This window comes from Natrix helvetica, assembly GCF_964273705.1.
Source record: "Natrix helvetica genome assembly, chromosome: 1".
Lineage (NCBI taxonomy): Eukaryota > Metazoa > Chordata > Lepidosauria > Squamata > Natricidae > Natrix > Natrix helvetica.
Genome location: NC_138548.1, coordinates 61,918,957 through 61,942,090, shown reverse-complemented (window position 1 = coordinate 61,942,090; position 23,134 = coordinate 61,918,957). Strand labels below are relative to the sequence as shown.

Genomic DNA, 23,134 nt, shown 5'->3' with positions numbered 1-23,134 from the left:
TTACTATAATGAAAAGGAATAGTAATTTATTACTATAAAGCAATACATTATGCAGATTTTGTTTTAACATCAAAGCAAGGCAAGTTCAAGTTATTTAATATATAGTAGTCTGTTGAAATAACACTTAGAACGTCTCTCATATGACCTTAAAATTATAATGAAGTTTTTAAGGCAGAAGAAAATGCATTGACTTTTGATATGATGTGTTTTATGTATGTTATATTAAACCAAGGCTGCATTCATCTATAATGCTAAGCTGTACAGGGTAGTTCACCTTTTATGTAAAAAGCAAACAAGCATTGGTGTTATGTATGGAAGTAAATACTTTGCAAAATGAAACAGTTATCATCTAGCTATAGATGGCATTCAACCAACTCAACTTTAGAAGCACAACAAAGGTATAATAGCAGTTGAATTCATCTATTTTTTTAAATTACATTTTTTCAATAATAGAAAAACAGACAACAAAATTCACCAGGAATTTCAAAGAAAACAAGACAACAAATTTGTTTCACATTCCCCTTAAACGATTATGATGGATATCACTGACTTTCATAATAAACAGAAGGGTGACTCTTACCTTTAGGGCACTGCAAACTGCTGATATAATATTTTGCTGTATTATCTGCTGCCGTGATCCTTTGGTTTGTTTTATGGATGCCAATAACTGTTCCAGCACTTGCAGCCTTAAATACATACAAAGTCAAAAGGAAATGGAATAATGAGCCTTTCTCCCATTTCATATATTGTAGATGCTCCTGTTTCATATACTGTAAAGTCTATAAAATATGGCTCAACAAGATGTTTATTTCTTAGTGTTAATCTCTAAATTTTCTCTCAACATTTGTTTATACTTCTTTGTCAAGGCTAGAGCTGCCTCTCAAAAGCATCCAAGCAGCTATTGTGGCACACATCCAGTATATTTCAGTGTGTTTTTTTCTATACCTAATTCAGGGATTTGTGACTTGAGGAAACGAAGAACCACCCAGGAAATATGTCAGAACTTTCTAATTAAAACACACACACACACACACACACACGTTAATAAAGTTGCATCTACAATTGATTTCAAATCTCATATTTATGTGGAATATAAATGAAGGTTTTTTTAACAATCTTTCATAATAACTGAATTCAGAGTTCTTAAGAAGATCTATATGATAAGCACAATACAGCACTTTTCAGATTCATATTCTAAACGTGCAAATATAATACGATAAAATAAATTTATCATATATTTCATTTACAGCTAGAATTTTTTTCATATAAAAATTGCAGGTCTATGACATTGTTTTATACAACTCCAGTACTGACAGCCCAATCAGCTTGCTCAGTAGTATAATTATTGTCACATAACACTCAGCACACTGCTATACTTCTCAGAGGGAAACCCTTGGCCCTGTAATATGTACATACATACATATGTACATACGTACACATATACATGGTATATAAATTAAGACAGACAATTCCTATCATGATTTACTTCATAAGGCAAAAAAGAATGTTTAGATAAAATACATGTTTTTGAAAAATAATGTATTTTCCACAAGTAACTAATCTGAAACTGAAGTCTCATCTGTAGCATCTTTACCTTTGGGTCTCTGTTGCTTGTGAAAATACCACTCCAAAGAGGCGTATTGCTGCACTGACAATAGATGAAGTTGGAGACAAAGGCTTAGGCACTGAATCTCCATGCGCAGCCTTCTCATATATTGCAAATGGGTCAAACTCCAAGCTTCCCCCGACTGTGTTGTTAATAAAGAATAACTGCAAAGACAGAAGAAAATCAATGGCCAATACAGGACATGGTTTTTTTCCTTTATGTGCATAAATAGTCACTAAAATATGATACCTGCTCTTCAATAAATCTGTGTTCTGTCTCTTGCAGGAAGGGATCGAATAAGGCAAGTTCGCAGTGGTGGGAAAAGGGCGGAAGATACGCAGCAGAGGCAGCTGCCTGATTATCGAGCTGAGTCAAGTCTTGCACTAGTTCTTTAAGAACAGCAGAGAAACTTCCTGTAATTTTTGAAGTGAAAGAAAAAAGTTTTTTATGCATAGCTGGTACCCAAATAAAGTACTGACACAGTACTTTAAGGACAAGAAATGTGATTTCTGATAAATGTGTGGATTTGTGGGTCATAAACCTAAACTATCTCATATGAAATATTTTATGCCAAAAAATAAAAGGCTTTCTAAAACAAGAATGTAAGCATATCATAATCAATTGTTAGAAAGAAAAGCTGAAGAAATACTAATTTCCTCCAGAAATTATTGCAGTAAAGCAAAAATGCTGTTGAATACAAATATAAAACTCAATGAAGTGGTATTTCCTTTTTTAGGTACTTATTAGAAAATAGATCTTGCAATTCCAAATATTCAGGCATGATATCTTTTGAAATAAATCTGATATTGAAAGATTGACACTCTGGTGAAGCACCAGATTCAAGATCGCAAATATCAAGAGAAGTGTTTTTACAGCTAGAATTTCTTTTCATTTTCAGTGACTGGGTAGACTACCCGAAATTAAAATAGGAAAATATAGCTCACGTTTATAAATATGTAGCATTTATAATAGTATAATAGAAACAAAAAAGAAATACATTAGCTTGTAATATACTACTTGCAATGCCTTATAATACATTATGCCCTAGGACATGGGTGTCAAACTCGATTTCGTTGAGAGCCTCATCAGGGTTGTGTTTGACCTCAGGGGGCCAGGGTGGATATGGTCAGGATGGGTGTGGCCAGCTCAATGTCACTCGTGTCAGGGATGCCAGTGGTAGCCCAAGCTCTGCCACCAAAAATGGGCTCCTGAGGTCTGTTTTTGGCTGCAACAGCCTCCTGCAACACTCTGCCAGCGAAAATGGAGCTGGGGAGGGCTGCTCATGGCTCTCTTGAGCTCCTTTTTCACTGGCAAAGGCAGTGCAAGCCGGTCCTTTGCTGTTTCCAGGACAGCCCTGCAGGCCAGATATAAGCACCCTGCGGCCCGGATCCAGCCTTGACACACCTGCCCTAAGATAAAACTACAAATTAGCTATGAAAATCAGAAAACTCTTGGTCATTACCGGTAAGACAGAATAGTTGTATATTTTTTAATTCTTTACCCTGCAGTTTAAATTGACTTTGTGGGACAGTTTAAGGTTTAAAAGGTTGAACTGCTGTGTGGCCTAATGTCTGTTACTTAGTGTTACAGCAATTCTTCTATTTCTGAATTTCACTGCACAAAGGGATACATCTACAGTCTCTATCTGACAAGTAAAAATACTGAAAACAAAAAGCAGAGGAAGAACCAGAGAGCAAAAAGTTCATATGATCATTTAGATTCTGAATCTGTTAGATCGGGTAATGGATAGGCACACAGAGGCTTAACGGTAACAACAGCTCTTTATTAAGTACAACAAGTGAGAACAATCCAGCGAAGGTTGAGTCTGACAGCAGCCCTTTTATAGGGAGCTGTCAGACTCTTCGACCAATAGGATTTTAACCTCTGTTCCCGCCGGAACAGAGGACCTTGGTGGAAATCACTGTAATTAAAGCAAGTATCTAACAGAATCATAATGGACACAATGTACTATATGCTCTGCTATCATACCTGAATTCATAAAGTCTACCCAGGCAGAATTTATATCTGTTCTTGAATACAATATACTGCTTTTTAAAAGTTTAACCTTTATTCAAATTATGCTTTCTGTTATATCCAAGCAGATGACGTCAGGGAATTCCCCCTGACAGCCGGCATCTGCGCTAGCAACAGCCAGGTCGCGTCTGATTGGCTAAGACGCGACCTGGCTGAAAGCGGGGAAACTCCGGTCTGTGGATTGGCTGGTTCGTCTGACAGCTTCACATAAATAGATGTCAGATGAGCCCAGCTTGCTTCTCTCCTGTAAATACGTTGACTGTGTTGTGTTCAATAAAGAGTTGTTAATTTGCCTCACGTCTCCGCTCGCCTTTTGTGCCAATCCAACACTGGCGACGAAGGTGGGATTTGGCTGCCGCTAACCCACCAAACGTTCCACCTCGGCACAATTGTCCTGGCGACCATTCTCTTCGTTACTGTCTAACTTTTGAACTCTGAGGAGACCATGTCGGCGATGCCAACGTTCGTTCCCTTCGGCTGCGACGGCGAGACCTGGGAAGCGTTCCTGGAGCGCTTCGAGTGCTACCTGATCGCCAACGGCCGACGCGATGTGCCGGACGACGAAAAATGCAGTTTCTTTCTGAGCTGTTGCGGCACGCCGATGTTCAGCGCCGCTCGCTCACTAGCAGCTCCTCAGCCAGTCCACTCACTGGACTGGGCCACCTTAACGGAGCGTCTACAGCGCCACTATGCCCCTACCCCATCCTGGGTGGCGAGGCATTATGCCTTCAGACGCTGCGTGCAGAAGCCGGAGGAATCCGTGAGCCAGTTCCTCCAGTCGCTTCGCACAGCGGCGATGAGGTGCGAGTTCGCCGATCTGGACCGCAACCTCACAGAGCAGTTTCTCAGCGGCGTCAAAGACTTACGCCTGCGCCGGCGGCTTCTGTCCCAAGCGGACATCACGCTCACCGGGGCCATTGAACAGGCAAGGGCGGCTGAACTCTCCGACGAGTCAATGGCGGAGATGTTCAACCTGCCGCCTCCGCCCGGCCGCACTTGCCTGGTGGACGAGCTGGTCCCTCTGCCGATTGACTACCCGGAGGAAGGAGCGGTGGCCCGTATAGGCCAGTCATCAAGAAGACGCGCCCCTCAGCGAGCCCGAGAAGCCGCAACCGCCTGCCTGGGCTGCGGAGGCAACCACGATCGCTCTGGTTGCCCCTTTAAGGCTGCGGTGTGCCACCGCTGCCTTAAGAAAGGACATCTGGCCCAGGTCTGCAGAGCGCAGTTTCCCTTGCCTCAGCGCCCTGATGACACCTCGACTGCAGCCGCCGCCAAGCCGTGACCTGTGAGCCGCTCCGGACGACAGCAGCAGCAGCAGCAGCAGCCTTCGCGTGGAGGCTGCTACGCCGTGGACGCTGATCAACACGCCAGCCCTGCAGAGTTGGCCTTCCACACCGGTGCAGGTGCGGAGCGCATCAAGGCGTCGCTCGTCATTGAAGGCTCCCCCTGCACCATGGAGGTGGACTCGGGGTCATTCTGATCACTCCTGTCGTGGGCAGAGTTCTCCCGCCTCTGCCCAGGCATCTCCAAGACCCAACTCTCCTCCCCAGACGCAACCCTCCGGGACTACCAGGGGACTCTGATTCCTACCCTGGGTTGTCACCTGGTGCGGGTGGAGTATGGGGACTTTTCGGGGTGCCTTCCCCTTTTGGTAGTGGAAAAGCCTTTGCCAGCCCTCCTGGGCCTTGACTGGTTCCCAGCACTAGGTCTGTCAGTGCACGGGGTAAGGCAAGTAATGGCCACGCCTCCTGACGTGGCCGACGTGCTTACAAGGTTCTCCGACGTGTTTGATGGGCAGCTGGGGGCATATAAGGGGACTCCCATTTCCCTCAACCTAGATCCCCAGGTTGCCCCCATTAGGCTGAAGGCCCGTAGGGTGCCTTTCGCCTTGAGGGCCAAGGTTGATGCGGAGCTGGACAAGCTCGTCGCGCAGGGAGTCTTGGAGCCTGTGGATTACTCCAAGTGGGAGACCCCTTTGGTCATCCCAGTTAAGGCGGATGGTTCTATTCGCCTCTGCGCTGACTTTAAATCCACCATTAACCTTGCCCTCCAGGCGAACCCCTATCCAGGTCCGGTAGTACAGCACTTGCTCCACTCTTTAGGACAAGGCTGCATCTTTGCGAAACTGGATATGGCGCAGGCCTACCAGCAGCTCCCGGTGGATGACGAGGCGGCGGCCGCGCAGACCATCGTCACCCACCGTGGAGCTTAGCCTTGCCGCCGCTTGCAATTCGGCGTTTCCGTGGCCCCGGGGATCTTCCAGAGCCTTATGGAGCGTTTGCTCCATGGGCTCCCTGGCGTGGTTCCGTATTTCGATGACGTCCTGATCGCCGCTAGCAGCCGATCGGGCCTCATCGAAGTACTAGAGAAGGTCCTCGAACGTTTCAGGGGCGCGGGCTTAAAATTGAAACGCAGCAAATGCTCGTTTGCTGTGCCACAGGTGGATTTCCTGGGCTTCACCATTGATGCCCAGGGAATTCACCCCACCCCTTCCAAGGTGGCAGCCATCAGGAATGCCCCCACGCCTGCCTCCAAGACGGAGCTGCAGGCGTTCCTTGGCTTACTTAACTTTTACGCGCCATTTTTGCCGCATAAGGTGTCACTAGCCGAGCCGCTGCATCGGTTGCTCGACCGATCGGCAGCCTGGCGCTGGGGCAACTGCGAAGCGCATGCGTTCGCGGCTGTCAAAGACATGCTGACGTCAGAGGCAGTCCTCGTCCAATATTCGGACAAGATGCCTTTGACTCTTGCTTGTGACGCCTCCCCCGTGGGTTTGGGGGCGGTCCTGAGCCATGTGCTGCCCAATGGCTCGGAGGCCCCCATTGCCTTTTATTCCCGGACACTGACTTCTGCGGAACGCAACTACAGCCAGATTGACAAGGAGGCTCTGGCTGCAGTGTCAGGGATTAAGAGGTTTCACGATTACCTCTATGGGCGGCATTTTACTTTGTTCACCGACCATAAGCCACTCCTTGGGCTTTTGGCTGGTAACAAGCCGACCCCTCCCATACTTTCTCCGCGCATGACTAGGTGGACAGAGTTCCTAGCTGCTTACAGCTACACTCTGCTCTACCGTCCGGGCAAGCACATAGGGCACGCCGATGCCCTAAGCCGCTGCCCCCTTCCCGTTTCCGACCCTCCGACAGTGCCCTGCCTGTCGGTTTTGGCCATAGCGGATTTGGCTCTGCCCCTCTCCTCCGGAGATGTGGCCACAAAATCTAGGGCTGACCCTGACCTGTCCCAGGTCATGCTTTGGGTCCAGAGGGGCTGGCCTGAGGGACCGGTGCCTGAGCACCTTCGCCCCTTCAAGGCCAGGCAGCTGGAGCTGTCACTTCACAGTGGGTGCCTCCTGTGGGGTGACAGGGTGGTCATTCCACCCAGCCTGCGCCACCAGGTGCTATCTCGCCTTCATGAGGGCCACCCAGGCATAGTGCGCATGAAAGACCTGGCACGCAGCTATGTGTGGTGGCCTCGCATAGACGACGAGATAGCCACTTGGGTGGCCGGCTGCTCCCCCTGCCAACTTTCCCGACCGGCGCCACCGGCGGCCGCACCGCGGGAATGGGAACTGCCCCGTGGGCCTTGGTCCCGCCTACACATTGATTTTGCGGGCCCCTTCAGAGGCCAGGTCTTCATGATAGTGGTGGACGCTTATTCGCGCTGGGTGGAGCTCATTCTCATGAGATCCACCACAGCCGAGGCCACGATCAGAGAACTGACTAGGCTTTTTGCCACCCATGGCTTGCCGGACGTCATTGTCTCTGACAACGGGCCTCAATTTGCGTCCACCGCTTTTCAGTTGTTCCTGGCCTCTCAGGGCATTCGCCATGCCGCGGTCGCCCCATACCATCCAGCTAGTAATGGCCGGGCGGAACGGGCGGTCCGCTCGGCCAAGGAGGCGTTAGGCAGGATGGATGGGGCAGACTGGCACTCAAGGGTGGCTGCTTACCTTTTGGTACAGCATGCCACTCCTTGCCCCCTGTCCGGGAAGTCTCCAGCCGAGCTGCTGATGGGCTGGCGCCTGCGGACCACTTTGGATAGGTTGCACCCGCTCTATTCAAAGGAACAGCCTGGCAACCTGGGGCCCCCTTCCCGTCCCTTGCGGGAGGAGCTTCCACGGGCACCACCTTCTCCTCCGGCGTCTCCTGTATAACTGAGACGTTCTGGGCGGGTCCGGCGCCGCCCAGCCTATTTGCGTGAGTACGTATGTGCGTCGTCCGCACATGCGCACTCACTGGGGGGGAAGGAGTGTTATATCCAAGCAGATGACGTCAGGGAATTCCCCCTGACAGCCGGCATCTGCGCTAGCAACAGCCAGGTCGCGTCTGATTGACTAAGACGCGACCTGGCTGAAAGCGGGGAAACTCCGGTCTGTGGATTGGCTGGTTCGTCTGACAGCTTCACATAAATAGCTGTCAGACGAGCCCAGCTTGCTTCTCTCCTGTAAATACGTTGACTGTGTTGTGTTCAATAAAGAGTTGTTAATTCGCCTCACGTCTCCGCTCGCCTTTTGTGCCAATCCAACACTTTTTTTGTCTCTATTTTTTTAAACTAATATTATGGATGGAATTAATCTGGTACAGGCTTTTCAAATATCATTCTGTGTTAAGGCTTTTTCTTACATACAAATTAATTATATTCTGTATTACAATGCTTTACTTCTCCTTTTGTTATTAAAAGAAGGCAAGAAATATTTTAGGAAGAAGTATACATACCTTCATAACTCTTGGGAGGCAACAAAGCAAGCAGTTCATAAAGTCTTTTCCTATATGTCACTGATGATAGTTTTAAAGTACTGCCATACATTTTATTTAGTGAAGGAAGCCTTTAAAGATTAAAAAAAATCCTACTGTTACAACAAAAGCTGTTCAATTCATTTAGAGCCATGTATGTAAAATGGACAGCCTATACACTAAATACATGAATAAATCTGCTATTGATTTCATACATATGGACAGCTATCTGAACTAAAAGGGGAAAAGGTGATTCAGAGCAAGGATGAATTCCTTTAAAGAAATTATAGCCTTTTCTTATAGTTTAGCCATAGCTAGCACCTGATCCAAGAAAACACTCATGATTTAAGGCGGTGCCAACAGATACAATGTACACTCCATATATACTCTAGATCATTTTTTATCAGTCCTATAAGGACTAAGATATAGACAGGGGTGGGCTTCAAAATTTTTAGCAATGGATTCACTGCCTGGTTGCTGGGTAGGTGTGGCCATGGTGGGTGTGGACTAGTCAGCCTCCTGCACAATGGGGGGGGGGGCATTTTTGCCTTCCCCAGGCTCTGGGAGGGCGAAAACTGTCTCTCGTGGGCTCCGGCGGCAAGAAACGGGCCCATTTATGGCCTTCCGAAACTTCCAGGAGGCCTGTTTTTCCCCCTCCCCAAGCCTCCGTGTAGGCCCTGCACTTACCTTGCATCCAAAACGAGCTGTGTGGAGACTCATGGGAGGGGCCGAGTAGGAGGGGCAGGGCAGAATGGACGGAGCCAGCCAGAGATAGGATTTGGAGGTTCTCCGAACTGGCCATAACGTTAGCTATGGGTTCTCCCAAACCTGGGCGAACCCATAGCAGCCCACCTCGGATATAGATCTAAAAATACTTTTATTAGAACAGTTAAAATAACAGAATCTTGCTCATGCTACCTCTCCTGTCTCTTTTATTTTCAGGAAAAGGGCAGGGGGCTGCAGGAAGCATTTTCGCAAATTACATTCTTGATCTGGGATCGGGTTTCATTTATTGATAGCTGCCTTAATCCTTCAAGGCCATCATACTTATTCACTAGGCTTTTCCCCCTTTCAACCTAGTTCACGGCATCATCCTGATAAACACACATGCAAAGGACCACTGTCTTTAAAACTAAAGTGATTACAGAGAGCACTCACTTATCAGTAACAACTGCGATTGGCAACTCCATCATTAAACAATGCAGCCATAGAGTAAAAATCATGTGATTATGCCAGACTTATGTCAGTTTGTCAGTTCTTATTGCAGTCATAAGAGAATCACTGCAGGTCACTAAGCACGATGTCACCTGATCAGGACTTGTGACTCTGCTGGCTTCCCCACTGATTTTGCCCGTCAGAAGCCAGCCATGAATGTCACAAATAGCAATCAAGGATTGTGGGATACTGTGCTCATCATAAATATGTGCCAAAATCACAATGCCATAACCATAAGGATGCTGTGATGGGTGAAAATTTGAGGACTGGTTGCAAGATTCCTTTTTCAGCACTAAGTACAAGTAGTCCTCGACTTACAACAGTTCATTTAGTGACCATTCACAGTTACAACAGCACTGAAAAAAGTGACTTATGACTATTTTTCATAGTTACGATCTTTGAAGCAACCCCATGATCATGTGATCAAAATTCAGATGCTTGGCAACTGGTTCAAACTTATGACCATTGCTGTATCCCAAGATCACATGATCACTTTTTGCGACCTTCTGATAAGCAAAGTCAATGTGGAAGCCAGATTCACTTTACAACCAGGTTACTAACTTATCAACTGCAGTGATTCACTTTACAACTATGGCAAGAAAGGTTGTAAAATGAGACAAAACTCACTTAACAAATTTTAGCTTAACAACAGAAATTTTGGGCTCAATTGTGGTCGTAAGTCAAGAACTACCTGTATACATTAACAACCAAATTATATAAATTTACTATATTGTACTCATTCTTCTCTTCATAATATTAATCTTACAATCTTAATAATATCATGGTTTTATAGTTTCCTTTAGTAAATTAAATCTTAAATCTTAGTTATCATATGAGGTAGATTATACTAATGTGTTTCCCCCACAATAAGACAGTGTGTTATTTTCTTTTGACCGCCGAAATAAGCACTTGGCCTTATTTTCGGGGAGGTGTTATTATTTTTGAGGTGCAGAAGGCAGCGAGCGTGGTCACCTCATGGCTGCTGCTGTGTTGCAATATTTTCGGGGAGGGGTTATTTTCAGGGGAGAGCTTATTTTAGCACATGCGCTCAAAAGGCCGATTGGGCTTATTATCTGGGGATGTCTTATTTTCAGGGAAATAGGGTATCACAATGGGATGGCTGTAATTTTATCACTGAATGCTGCTTTATGTTGATTGACAATGAAAATAAAAATATTATTACTTACTGTGTCAGTAAATCAACAGCACATGGGACAGGAGGAAGCAGTCTTTGAATCACTTCATCTGTAAGGAGTCCTCCACAATAGAGAATAAAGCCTTTGATAGCTGAGAATAAAGCATATTGATTGCAAATCAGTCTATATACACAAGTCATAATACTATCTTCTTATAGAAAGAAGTAGAAAAAAATAATAAGAGAAGAATGTTATAATAAATTATACTTAATTGATATATCTAGCCTTGCGAGATGGATGGTATATAAATACATGCCATTATGAAACAATAAATAATACCATTGTACTATGGAATATAAAGGATAGCTATTCTACATACATAAATATGTAGTCAGAGGTTCACTACTTTTCAGTCAGAAGTAGTGAAAGAGATATATTATCTCCAATGCTTGAACAATGAATAAACAGTCTGATGGTCTAATTAATATATCAGAGCATTAAGTTAAAAATTAATCTGCAAGGTTAGTATTGATTAGTAGTTAGTACCTCTCTTATGCACCAAATGTCCGCATGTAATATAGCAATAAATAAAATTTTATACTTGCAACCAAATAAGCTACAATTGCCTATAGTTTAGATATTTATGTGTAAAAAGTGTTACATAAAGACCTGGAATTGGAAATCAATGGAGAAAAAAGAAGACCATTCTTTACTTTTATTGCTACTGAAAGTTCAAAAAAAGTAAAAGTAAAAAGAGCCACGATTTTCACCCACCACAGAGAGCACCTGCTCGGCTTTCCAGTGTCACTTGCCATGTAAATGAATCACCACGTTTCTTCTCAGTTTCTAAGTCTTTAGGACATACCGGAAATGCACATTTCCATAATAACAGCACTCTAGGAAGATGATGCTGGACCACGGCAGGACCTATTATTTTTAAGATTTGAAATGTTTTTTTGTAGGTGGTATTGACTGAAACATTTTCTTTAATGAAAGTATTTTATTCCCACTTCATCCTGAAGCTCCTGTGTGCCCTTGCAAAATACTCTAAAAAGTGAAGGGACCTTTTGTAAGCAAAGTTTGATGGGTATGAGAAATTGAAGTAGAAATATTTGGAAGTGTGAAAATATGTTAACTACTCAACATTGATTTCTCATACTCTGAATCATTGTAGTCAGACGGTCCTTGGTTATGATAGCAATTGGGACCGGAATTTCCATCACTAAGCAATGTGATCACAAAGCGGAACATCGTGTGACTGCATTGCTTAGCGATAGCTACTTTAGCACTCCTGATTGCCACCATAATCCCAGGAGTCAGTTGTTAAGGAAGAGGCCCAGGCAAAAGTCTGGGGATTTGTAAGGGCGGCAAAGGCAGGTGCTAAGGTGCTGAGGCAGATGCACAGATGCTACAGGGAGATAGGGACAACACGGGCAGTTGCTATGACAAAAAATGGTGGGAATGACTTCTGACTTCCTGTGGACTTTCCCATCTGCCATTGACTTTTCATGAGCAGGTAAGTTGTGATTATGGTCACATATTCATAAGCCACACACTGAGTGCCTGGATTGCAATCATGTGTCAATGGGGACATTGTGACAGCTGGACACTGTGACAGTTGTAAGTCCCCCTCGTTCAGCACTGTTATAGCTTTGAACAGAATGAGTGATTATAAAGGATATCTGTGTTAGCAATACAAGAACAAAATAAAGATAATTGGTTATTCTTCCATTGCCCTTCACTGGAGTTCGGGAAAACTACCGCAGCATCCCAATCAGGACTAAAATTCTCCTCTGCATTGTTCTCATGTTCTTCCCATAAACTATATAGTGGACACTGTGGAAAACAATATTTTACAGTCCCTGTTACATGAATGTTTTGCAAGGGCTAGAGAGAAAACCAAAATTATCTTTAATCTACATATTCATATTTCTTTTTAACACTGTTTGCTTCACCCTTGAAAGTGTGGTTGTTTATGATTCATATATAACATAAATGATGTAGTTTGTGTATTTATTATACTGAAAAAATTAATTCTCTATGGTCTATGACATGGAAGTAATAATTAAGTTAACTATATTTCTACAGTTATGAAACAATTAGAACTTGTTCATATATATATTGAAACAGTGACATCAGACAAGAAGTACAGAAGTGGTCAACTTTTATGATAAAGAAATAAAGATATATAGGTGATTAATCTTACCTAATGTCATTAAAGCAGCTATCAAAAGCCAACCTGATTGCATTCTTTGTATTGAAATCCGACTATTCTGAGCAGCTGAACGCAAAAGGTCCTCAGCTGCCATCATGACAACCTGCATGAAAACAAAAATCTTCACTATTTCAAAATACAAAAATACAAAATAATTTAATACAAAATTAAATTCTTATGAAGGGATGCATATACACTACTTCTGCATATGTCATGGCCCACAAATTAACTTTCTCATGTATATATGTTACGGTGAAAGTCCGAAATCTGGTGAATGTCGACATTCCCCGGTGAATGTCGACATTCACATAGTCGCTTGGTGTATGTCCGAAATATTTGCTTATTTCTGACTTACACCGGCCAATGTTGACATTCACCAAGTACTAATGGTGAATGTTGGACATGTCGGAGATTTATATTTTTTTCTCCGTATTTCGGTGACGTAACGTTTTCGCCTCTCTTTGCGCCTCTCTTTGCGAGAGGAGCTGCAGCTGCTTCTGTCAGCGAAATTTCTTGAACCGAAATCTCATTTATGGGAAGTAACTTTTCTTTACAAATTACGAACTGGTTAGGGTTAGGGTTAGGGTTTTACATTCGGACCCTCACCGGTGTATGTCGACAATCACCTAACCCTAACCCTAACCCTAACCCTAACCCTAACCAGTTCGTAATTTGTAAAGAAAAGTTACTTCCCATAAATGAGATTTCGGTTCAAGAAATTTCGCTGAGAGAAGCAGCTGCAGCTCCTCTCGCAAAGAGAGGCGAAAACGTTACATCACCGAAATACGGAGAAAAAAATATAAATCTCCGACATGTCCAACATTCACCATTAGTACTTGGTGAATGTCGACATTGGCCGGTGTAAGTCAGAAATAAGCAAATATTTCGGACATACACCAAGTGACTATGTGAATGTCGACATTCACCGGTGAATGTCGACATTCACCAATTTCGGTCTTTCACCGTAACATATATATTACATGAAATAAATTCTAGAATAATTATTCTGTTTGAGCATGAAACTAAAGATGATGTTGTATGGCATAGCATTTTATGAACTAGAAGAGGGGTGTTAAACTCAAGAGTGCTTAAATCTGGCCCAAGGGGCTGGCCTGGAAATAGCAGAGGACCAGGCTGTGATACCTCTGGCAGGTAAAGTGCCCCCCCACCCCATTTTTGGATTGGATGAGCACTCTGCCAGCCAAAATGGGAGAGCTATTTCACTCTGACACGTTCTACAAATTACCTCTTACAAATGTTTCTCACATGTCTAATAAACAGATGGAATAACTAAACAGCAATAAGAATTTCATTATTGAAGTATTTATGACTGGTTCATGCACTCTGTGAAACACAATTTGTAAAACTGAACCAATTGAGCTACAGTCTGGGAAATGTTACACGTTTCTGAATACAGAACCTTTATCATGGACAGGTTTTCCCTGTAGAATTTGACCCCGCAACAACTCCCAGACAAACTGTTCTAATAATTACCTTCCCTTTGCCGTGTGGAATTCCTAAAGGACATTCTCTGACAGCTCCTAACAAAGCAGCAATGGCAAAACTATAGCCAGTCACTGCTTCTGGAGAGGATTTCATTGCTGTCAGGCGCTCAATACAGCTATCCAGAAGTGGAGAGAGATAGCAGGGTAATGCTACAGCAATACATCGTAAGCACCATGCTGCTGCTAGCTGAACTGAAATGCAGGGATGAAGGAGAATGGAGATTACGGCATCCAGGACCCCTGTAAAATCGAACATATTAAAAGATTAAAAACACATAGATATGAGAATGCTTACTGAGACCATAAATCAACAGAGCTTCCACTTTTTTGCCCTTGTATGTTCACTGTAAGCTAAAAAAAACACCTGCAGAATTGTCAGAATTTTCTGGGAGACTGATAAAAATAAAGAAGCTACTCAGTGCAAACCATATTGTCTTAAGCCAAAATGGACACTTGGGGGGGGGGGGGGCAGGACAGGCATGCCAAGAAGAGCTATGCAGATTCTTATTCCTGACTAGGTCATCATCACCCTTAGAGGTATTTGTGGCATGTGTGCAAAAAGAAGGATAAATCCCACTTCAGTAGCAAAACTGCAATTTTATACAAACATCTCTTTAAAAAAATGTTCCCAAGAATTCTGCAATAAGTGAATCGGGATCATATAGAACTGTGGCTTTGTTTGTAAAGCCCCCTTTCATTTGAGCCATTTCTTGGTAATTACACATTTATATTGTTTTCTTGGCAAGATTATAAAAAAATGGTTTATTAAAGCTTTCTCTCAAGGGATTATTCAACTTCTTAATTCACCTAGTTTGGGATTTCTTGCTTGTCTCCCATTACTAACAGGTGCAATATTCTTGGCTTTTTAATGAAATTACCTAAGTTAGGCTAACTGCTGTCTCATTGTGACACAGTCCTTATATACTGTAGCTCTGTGAAACACTCTGAAATCTCAACATGATATAAAAATGCAGTCTTCCCTCTCATCGCTAAACTAAGAACTGATCCCGACAACATGTTCCCAATAGATTCCCTATAATGATCTGTGATGATTCAGAATCTATACACAATATTTTAATTTATTAAAAGAAAGACTGATGGAACTCTCTGAACACTCTTTCTGTAGAATTCTGAAGCAATTTGTGGCACCACCACTCATTTTTGTGTTATTTATCCTATATCTTAAGACTCTGAGAGTATTACCTGTACTAGAATCTTGCAGAACAGGTGCAGCAGTAGTACCTAAGCCATGTATGAGGTTTCCAAGCTCTTCTAGAGCACATATTAACATATGCTGGGTTGCTATTACCTCTGTTGTACCAATATGGGTTTCGACATTAGAGTTACTCACTGCAGCATCTGACAACAGAAAATGTTATGTTAATAAAAGAAACAAATAAAAGCCAGGGATATGGGGCTGACACATATTTTTTATGAGTAAAATGAAGCTACACTTTGGAGTAGATAAATTATTGCATAATAATTGTAATTTCTCTCTATCATCTGCAAAATTGATTTAAGATAATAAATAAGTTGGCAACAATTTACCTTTTAAAAAGCTAAGATTTATGATTATGGTATTAATAGCGGTCTAACAACAGCCACAACAGAATCATGATTCTAAAATATGGCTGCAATAATGAGAGTTTGATCATTAATTGATCTCTTTTGACCTTCTTATGTTGCCTGAGTACATTAAAGAAAAGCTAGACTTAGTCTGCTCAGATTCGGCAAACATTCCTGGTTACATGATCTAGAATTCAGCAATCCTTCCAAACTGGGCAAGATGAATGGGATCATTTATTTCAGCGTGACTTGCTTAAACAGAACAGGAAAGCTTGTAATTAGTTAAAATGTTGTGCTTGTGATTCCATCATCAGATATACATGTTAGTGGGGAGGTATATAATATTGTGCTGCCATGCCTATAGTCAGCTACTATATCTACTTTCCACACATTTATCTAAAACTGAATCATGGGGAAAAATCATGACATTTTAAGTTTAAAAATGATTTTGAAAAGCCACAGAGAGACTTGGTTTGTGTGGGGGATTAAATTAGTGTATGGCTAGATGAGGAAATGATTAAAGCATTACTGGAACAGAAGGTGATTGGGGGGGGGGGTGTTAACAAATAATCTTGTTAGTCCCATACCCATAACTTTCTTCAGTTTCCAGATGGCTTGACAAATCTCCTTGGCAGTTGCAATTCGAGCTTTTTCCCCAAGAAGGCCTCCTACTGTAGCTCGGAGAATAAATGAAATACAACGGCGGCTACAAATACTATCCATTTGTGTCTGAATAGCCTTAGGGTGAGACTGAGAGACCAGATCCAGAATGTGGGAAAGCAAAGCACAAAAATTCCTTTCAAGCCATTCTCCTCCTAATGTGGAAATGAATACCACATATGCCTGGAAAACAATTGATTAAAAAAAAAATCAGTTTCAATTTGCACTTAATGTGTCACACATTACAAAAACATTAAACCATTTTAATGTATTTATTTAATGTATTTATTGTCATTTATAGCTTCTTGAAGTAGAGTGAAAAGATTTTGCAGTAGTCATTTGAAAAATAAACTTCATCAAATTAAACCAAATGCTGAAAAATTCCTTCTCTCAATCAAAATACCGATAAATACAAAGTTAAGATTAACGGCAAATTTAATATTCCAATGGAAAATAAGAACAATGATATTAGTAGAATTTTATATATAAATTTATATTTAGGTAAGATTGAATTTCAAGAATAATCCAGTTAAAACTGCCATTCTTACCCCTACAAATTTGAATGACAGCTTAGAAATTATTGATATAATCTCCTATTTTCTAAATTGGTTTTACAACAATGGAAACCAGAACATAAAGGCAGTGAACAGCTTGAAAGATTACATGCCAATCAATAAAAGCAATCTCAGTATAGTGAGTTTATAGAATACTGTCCTACTTACTAAAAACAAGTAGTTTGATGGTAATCTTTCATATTTGTCAGCCACTCATGTGTGATTTGGGCAGCCATATAAATTTGTTTATTAAATAAATAAAATAAATATATTTAAAGAAACTAAAAATAATTTTAAAGACAGACATGGGGATAATCTTAAAGGTGCAGATGAAAAGTATAGTCACACTTTCCCCCTTTAAAATAGAACATTTAAAAGGGAGGTTATCACGTAAATCCATCTTCCAGGGGGCAAAAACATGATTTTAGGCCAAAATTAAAATTTTACAGGGGAAACAAAGAATGATTTATGTCATGCTTTTCTGCCCAAATTAGGAGGCAGAGCAGCCCTACTTAATTGCCTCAGTAGCTTGCAACATATATGATACATACAGTCCTCAACTTACAACAGTTGATTTAATGATCGTTCAGTTACAATGGGCCTGGAAAAAGTGACTTAGGATCATTTTTCACATAACCATTGCAGCATTTCCATGGTCATAAGATAAAAATTTAGATGCTGGGCAACTATTTATGATGGTTGCCGTGTCCCAGAGTCATGTGATCAGTTTTTGCAACCTTCTGACAAGCAAAGTCAATACGGAAGACAGATTCATTTAACAACTGTGTTACTAACTATACAATTGCAGTGATTCACTTAACAACTGGCGCAAGGAAGGTTGTAATATGGGACAAAGCTCACTTAACAAATCTGGCTGCAATAATGAGCAGTTTCCATTAATTGATCTTTTTTGACCTTCTTATGCTGCCTGAGTCAGCTACATTAAAGAAAACCTAGACCCAGTCTGCTCAGATTCAGCTCTCAGATTCTCACTTAGCAATACAAGTTTTGGTCTCAATTGTAGACATACTGTATGTTGAAGACTACCTGTATAAAATACATTCATGCTTTCTAAACCATAAACTCTGGCTTGTTTGATTTATGCCTGCCATTTTTAAAATAAAAATTGTACACGTTTTCATTAACAATTGAGATAAGATGCTCAGCAGTATTAAAATCATTCAGAGTTCTTCAGAATGTTGGAAAGCTCTAACTGCAACATAAACATAATCAACGGGAACTAGTATACAGTACAGTAACAAATTAATCACATAAATTTTAAAAAAGTTAAAACACATCATATTTTAACATAATATAACTCAAACCTGAGTAACTCCAACTCTGACATCCCTGCTGACTGAGCTGGTTCCTTTCAAAATATCACCACCGGTTCGTAGAAATCCAGAACTTCCACGGAGAAAACCTGTCCCTAGCAGTTCCAAAGCTTCCATAAATGAGATTTTGCGAGCATGTTGTCTAGCAGATGCTTTTTCAATAAAAAAAATACATATAATCATATCATACCCCGTATATACACACCATAGTCTTTCATTTACTTACATCTTCTATTGTATGGCTAAAAGGTTGCTGAACAAGGTTGTTAACTAAGGACAATCTGTATTGTGTTTTTAGTTTGTGAAGCCAACCAGAGTTGTTGAACAATTGAACAACCTCTAAATATGGCAAGTAAACAACTAAAGAAACAATCATGGTTAAAATGTTCAAATCGGTGCCAACTACATGCCATTTTATAGAAAAGTTTTTCCATAAACAGCAAGAGCTTTATCTTTTCTTTTTTAAAAGACAACTATCATATGAGACTAAATCACATTGGACTAAGTGAAAATAAAATATAATCAACAGAAAGATTGCTGCAGGGTGACTGCTTTACAATGTACTTCATATTTATTCAGATCTATAAAACAGCCTGAACTCAGTCTACATACTGGTTAGCTAAGCTAAATCAAGTCATGGTTATAGGCAAGAGTTGAGAGGTTGGTTCACTGTCTAGAACAACGTGTTTGACAAACAACATTAGAGATTAGGCTATCGTGGAAACAAGGCTTTTATGAACACAGTGAAGATAAATTAAATGGGTCAATAGCCAAAAACATTGGTGTAAGGCAGGGGTGTCCAAACTTGGGAACTTTAAGACTTGTGGACTTCAACTCCCAGAATTCCCCAGCCGGCTGGCTGGGGAATTCTGGGAGTTGAAGTCCACAAGTCTTAAAGTTCCCAAGTTTGGACACCCCTGGTGTAAGGCAATGCTTTGGCAACGGTCAAATATTACTCTAAATTCAGAAATATCATGAATAAAATAACCATGTCGTATCAGTCTATCCATGCATGCAACTTAATACAACCAGTTTACCTCATGTTATCCAAATGAAGCCATGTTAGCTTTATTCTCTATTAAATTACATAATATAATATAACTGAAAATACTGTGGTTATTTAAGGAGACTACCTTTTCTTTATGAGAGAGAAAAAGAAAGGCTGGAGTAAATTTGATATTGTTAATAGTAATTTAATTGGTAAGCCTAATTCTTTCAATGTTATGAAATATTTTCATCGTTGTTGGGAGTATACTCCTAGTGATGGGTAAGCAACATATATCTATATACAATAACAAATGGTCGTTGTTGCTTTAAATGGGTGAATGTACTTATCAGCTGTAATTAACTTTACAATAAGAGGGAGTCAGAAGAGCTCACTCACTGTCTCCCTGCTTGTCCTATGATTGATGATTGGAACATGAACTGAGACTGTAAGCCATTGTTTGTTCTTTGAATTGTGTTTGGACATATATCTACTATCTACTATCACTGCTTGTGAAGCAATTATTAGTAGTAAAGCTACTTGTTTTTTACTAGCAGTGTCTGAAACTCTATCCGTGTGTTTTTCTACTAGCAACATTCTTTCTCTCTAGCTGTACATTCTGCTGCGCTACTTTCTGTCTCCCAACGGAGATACCCCTAACAATCGTCATCAAAATGGAGATAGGACATATCAAATAATCCATAGAGGTACATCAATGAGACTCTGGAAGTCACTTCTGTAGTGCAGATTGTTAACATTCAATTTGAGCTGAATGGAGGCAACTAAAGTATTGGATGGGCATTTCAACATCTCCCTCTAGATAATTTAAGCACTTTTTCTATTTACAATGTTTCCCCATATGCTATTTTTTCCTTTGATCTGGGCACTTTTAAGTTTAATTGCCATTTAGTTCATTTGTTTTCTCCTTTAATTTTTTCCCACTTTACCACTACAGAAAGTGGAAATATTTTTGGTCACTATTTTTATTCTGATGTAGCACACACTCATGACCATATATTTTCTTAAATATATATGGTAATGATCTGACATAGTTTAGGCAAAATACTCATATATGTATATGTATATATGTGTCTTTGTATATGTAGTGTGTGTATGTATGTGTGTGTGTGTGTGTGTGCTAGTTGATACGTTATTATGTTAATAGCTAAATAGCTAATTAGCTATTATCGTATGTTAAAATCCTCCAGTGACTGATTCTGAAGGGTCTTTATTACTGGTAGTGCTTACAATTTCCTAAGCTAAATTAAGGATGAAAAAATAAACCAACTCACCTGTGGCTTGCTTTGATGTTACAGCACTAATCAATATATAGCCTAAAAGCTTAGAAACGGCCATTCGCACTTCATAGTTGGATCCTTCAAAGGATTTAAAACATAGAGTTACTACACTGTCTATGTCTGTACTCCACATAAAAGTTGCTTCAATCTGAAGTTCAAGAAGACACTAAATATAGAAGAGAAGGAAGACAAGCAAAATAAACAAATCAAATAATCTGTGCACAAATATTGTGTAGCTTAAAAAATACCTTAAAAAATGGATTGCATCCAACAATCTTCCTGTCAGGCAGGAATATAAAACCTATCACATACATACATCTTCTCTCCTTCAATCCAGGGTTTCCTAAATCTGATCCCGAAACACATGAGATCAACCAAGAGGAAGGGAAAGCCTTGCAGAATGTAGACATTATTATTACAACCCTGAATGCTATCAATTTATCTGGGGGGAAGGAAATTCATTTGTGGGACTTTTTATTTATTTTTACAGATAAACAAAGGTATATGTACATGCCAGAGGTAGGTTCCAGCAGCCACTACTGCTGGTTCGCTCAGGGACGCGCCGCACGGGTGCACTTGATGTGCACATGCGCAGTACAACAAAAAATGTTCTGTGCATGTGCAGAAGCTAAAAACAAGATGGTAGCACCTATGGCACCACCGGGAGAACTGGTTCACTGGCATGGCAGGGATGGGTCGCAGAGGCAGGCCTGGGCCGAACCGGTCCGAACTGGTAGGAACCCACCTCTGCAAAGGTGGTATTCAGCCGGTTCTCCCCGGTTTGGGCGAAGAGGTAGCGGCGAATGCGAGAGGCTCTGCCCACCTGCCCCAACGTAATGCATGAGCAGCATGCACAGGCAAGGCATGTGTGCTCATATTTGCGAACCGGTAGGGAAGGTAAGTGAATCCCACCTCTGGAACACCCCCCACTCTTGGGCCTCACTCTCAGCCCAACTCACCTCACAGGGTGGTTGTGGGAAAATAGGAGAAAGAAGCATTATGCACATATGCTGCCTTGAGTTATTTATAAAAAAAATAATGAAGGAAGGATAAAAAAATCTTTAAAATCTCAAACCTAGACTAACATCAAATATATTGGTGCATTGTTAATTATGGATATAAGGATATAAAAGGAAATAAAGAGCATGCAAACCTACGACAATTAAACTTTACCAATGTTCAGCTCTTTGGTTGAAGCACATAAAATATTTCAATCATTCTTCCATTGGTACCTTGCTCATACTTTGCTTTTGTCATCCCAGAAAGGATCATATATTGCTGGTTGTACTGAATAACTATTCCAAAATGACCAAGAGATCCATTTAGGAAAAAATAAATAAACCCTTACAGAACTAAAATGCCAATGTTAATTGCCAAAATAGGGGGATATTTACTTCAAATGACACAAATTCAATATCCTAAGAAAAATGTATATGTGTAAACAAAGTTACTTGATGTGATTTGTAAACCCATTTTTGGGGGTGGGGCGCAGTGCCTCCAAGTTATTTTTGACTTCTGGTGACTGCCTGAATTAGTCCCGGCAATTTTCTTGGCAAGATTTCAGAAGTGGTTTGCCACTGCTTATTTCCTAGAGCTTAGAGACTGACTGAACCAAGGTCATCCAGCTGGCTTTGTGTCTAATATGAAACTAGCACTCACAGTGTCCTCATTTTTAGCCTGGTCACTTAATCATTATACCAACTGTCTGTCTGTAGTAAGGATACACACTGTTGCTGTCAATGAATCTTTATAGAGACATAACGTCAGATGGCAAAATGCATACCATTTTAATGGACATAAATTAATATACTGAATTTATCTGTGAGGGAAAAATCCTAACAAAAGTATATTATATTCCACATTATATATGTCAAAATCTTTACAAAACAGTGGTTGCAATGGATGCTATTTTATTCTTTGTGTAACATATGAAACGGTATACAAGATTAATTTCAAAAAAGAGTAATGTTTTACCTTTGCAGCAGCACAACGAACTGCCATTGATCTATCTGTCAAACATGTACGAGCAGCTTTGTAGATATCTCTGTGACAAGGAACAGCAGCAGCTCTCAACCCTTTCAGTATGTTCTGCAAACTTAGCATGATCTCGTATCGTCCTTGAGACTGACAAGACAAAAAAAATAATCATCTTATTATAGGACAAAAATACCAGAACTGTTTTCTATTTTTGCATTTTTATTTTGCTACTCTTCAACAAACAAAACTAGTTAACATCGTAATCATGTTAGGTGAATTAGGTCAAAAATGTTGCCAAAGGACCCACTGTTAAATT

General features: G+C 41.1%; 1 protein-coding gene across 4 annotated transcripts in view; it reads right to left on the bottom strand.

The window, feature by feature from the left end:
* Positions 1 to 23,134, bottom strand: part of HEATR5A (HEAT repeat containing 5A) — a 79,388-nt gene that overhangs the window by 44,572 nt on the left and 11,682 nt on the right. For 3 of the 4 annotated variants that reach the window (XM_081936872.1, XM_081936870.1, XM_081936871.1), the window contains exons 5-17: positions 22,816 to 22,965; positions 20,836 to 21,007; positions 18,550 to 18,710; positions 16,598 to 16,853; positions 15,648 to 15,803; positions 14,434 to 14,684; positions 12,931 to 13,042; positions 11,499 to 11,651; positions 10,776 to 10,875; positions 8,356 to 8,465; positions 1,856 to 2,019; positions 1,595 to 1,770; positions 581 to 686 (exon numbers count right to left, since the gene is read on the bottom strand). In XM_081936872.1, the coding sequence (XP_081792998.1) occupies positions 581 to 686; positions 1,595 to 1,770; positions 1,856 to 2,019; positions 8,356 to 8,465; positions 10,776 to 10,875; positions 11,499 to 11,651; positions 12,931 to 13,042; positions 14,434 to 14,684; positions 15,648 to 15,803; positions 16,598 to 16,853; positions 18,550 to 18,710; positions 20,836 to 21,007; positions 22,816 to 22,965 (2,067 nt within the window). Of the gene's footprint in view, positions 1 to 580; positions 687 to 1,594; positions 1,771 to 1,855; positions 2,020 to 8,355; positions 8,466 to 10,775; positions 10,876 to 11,498; positions 11,652 to 12,930; positions 13,043 to 14,433; positions 14,685 to 15,647; positions 15,804 to 16,597; positions 16,854 to 18,549; positions 18,711 to 20,835; positions 21,008 to 22,815; positions 22,966 to 23,134 lie in introns of those variants that run through there. The other variant, XM_081936873.1, reaches the window with a different exon arrangement.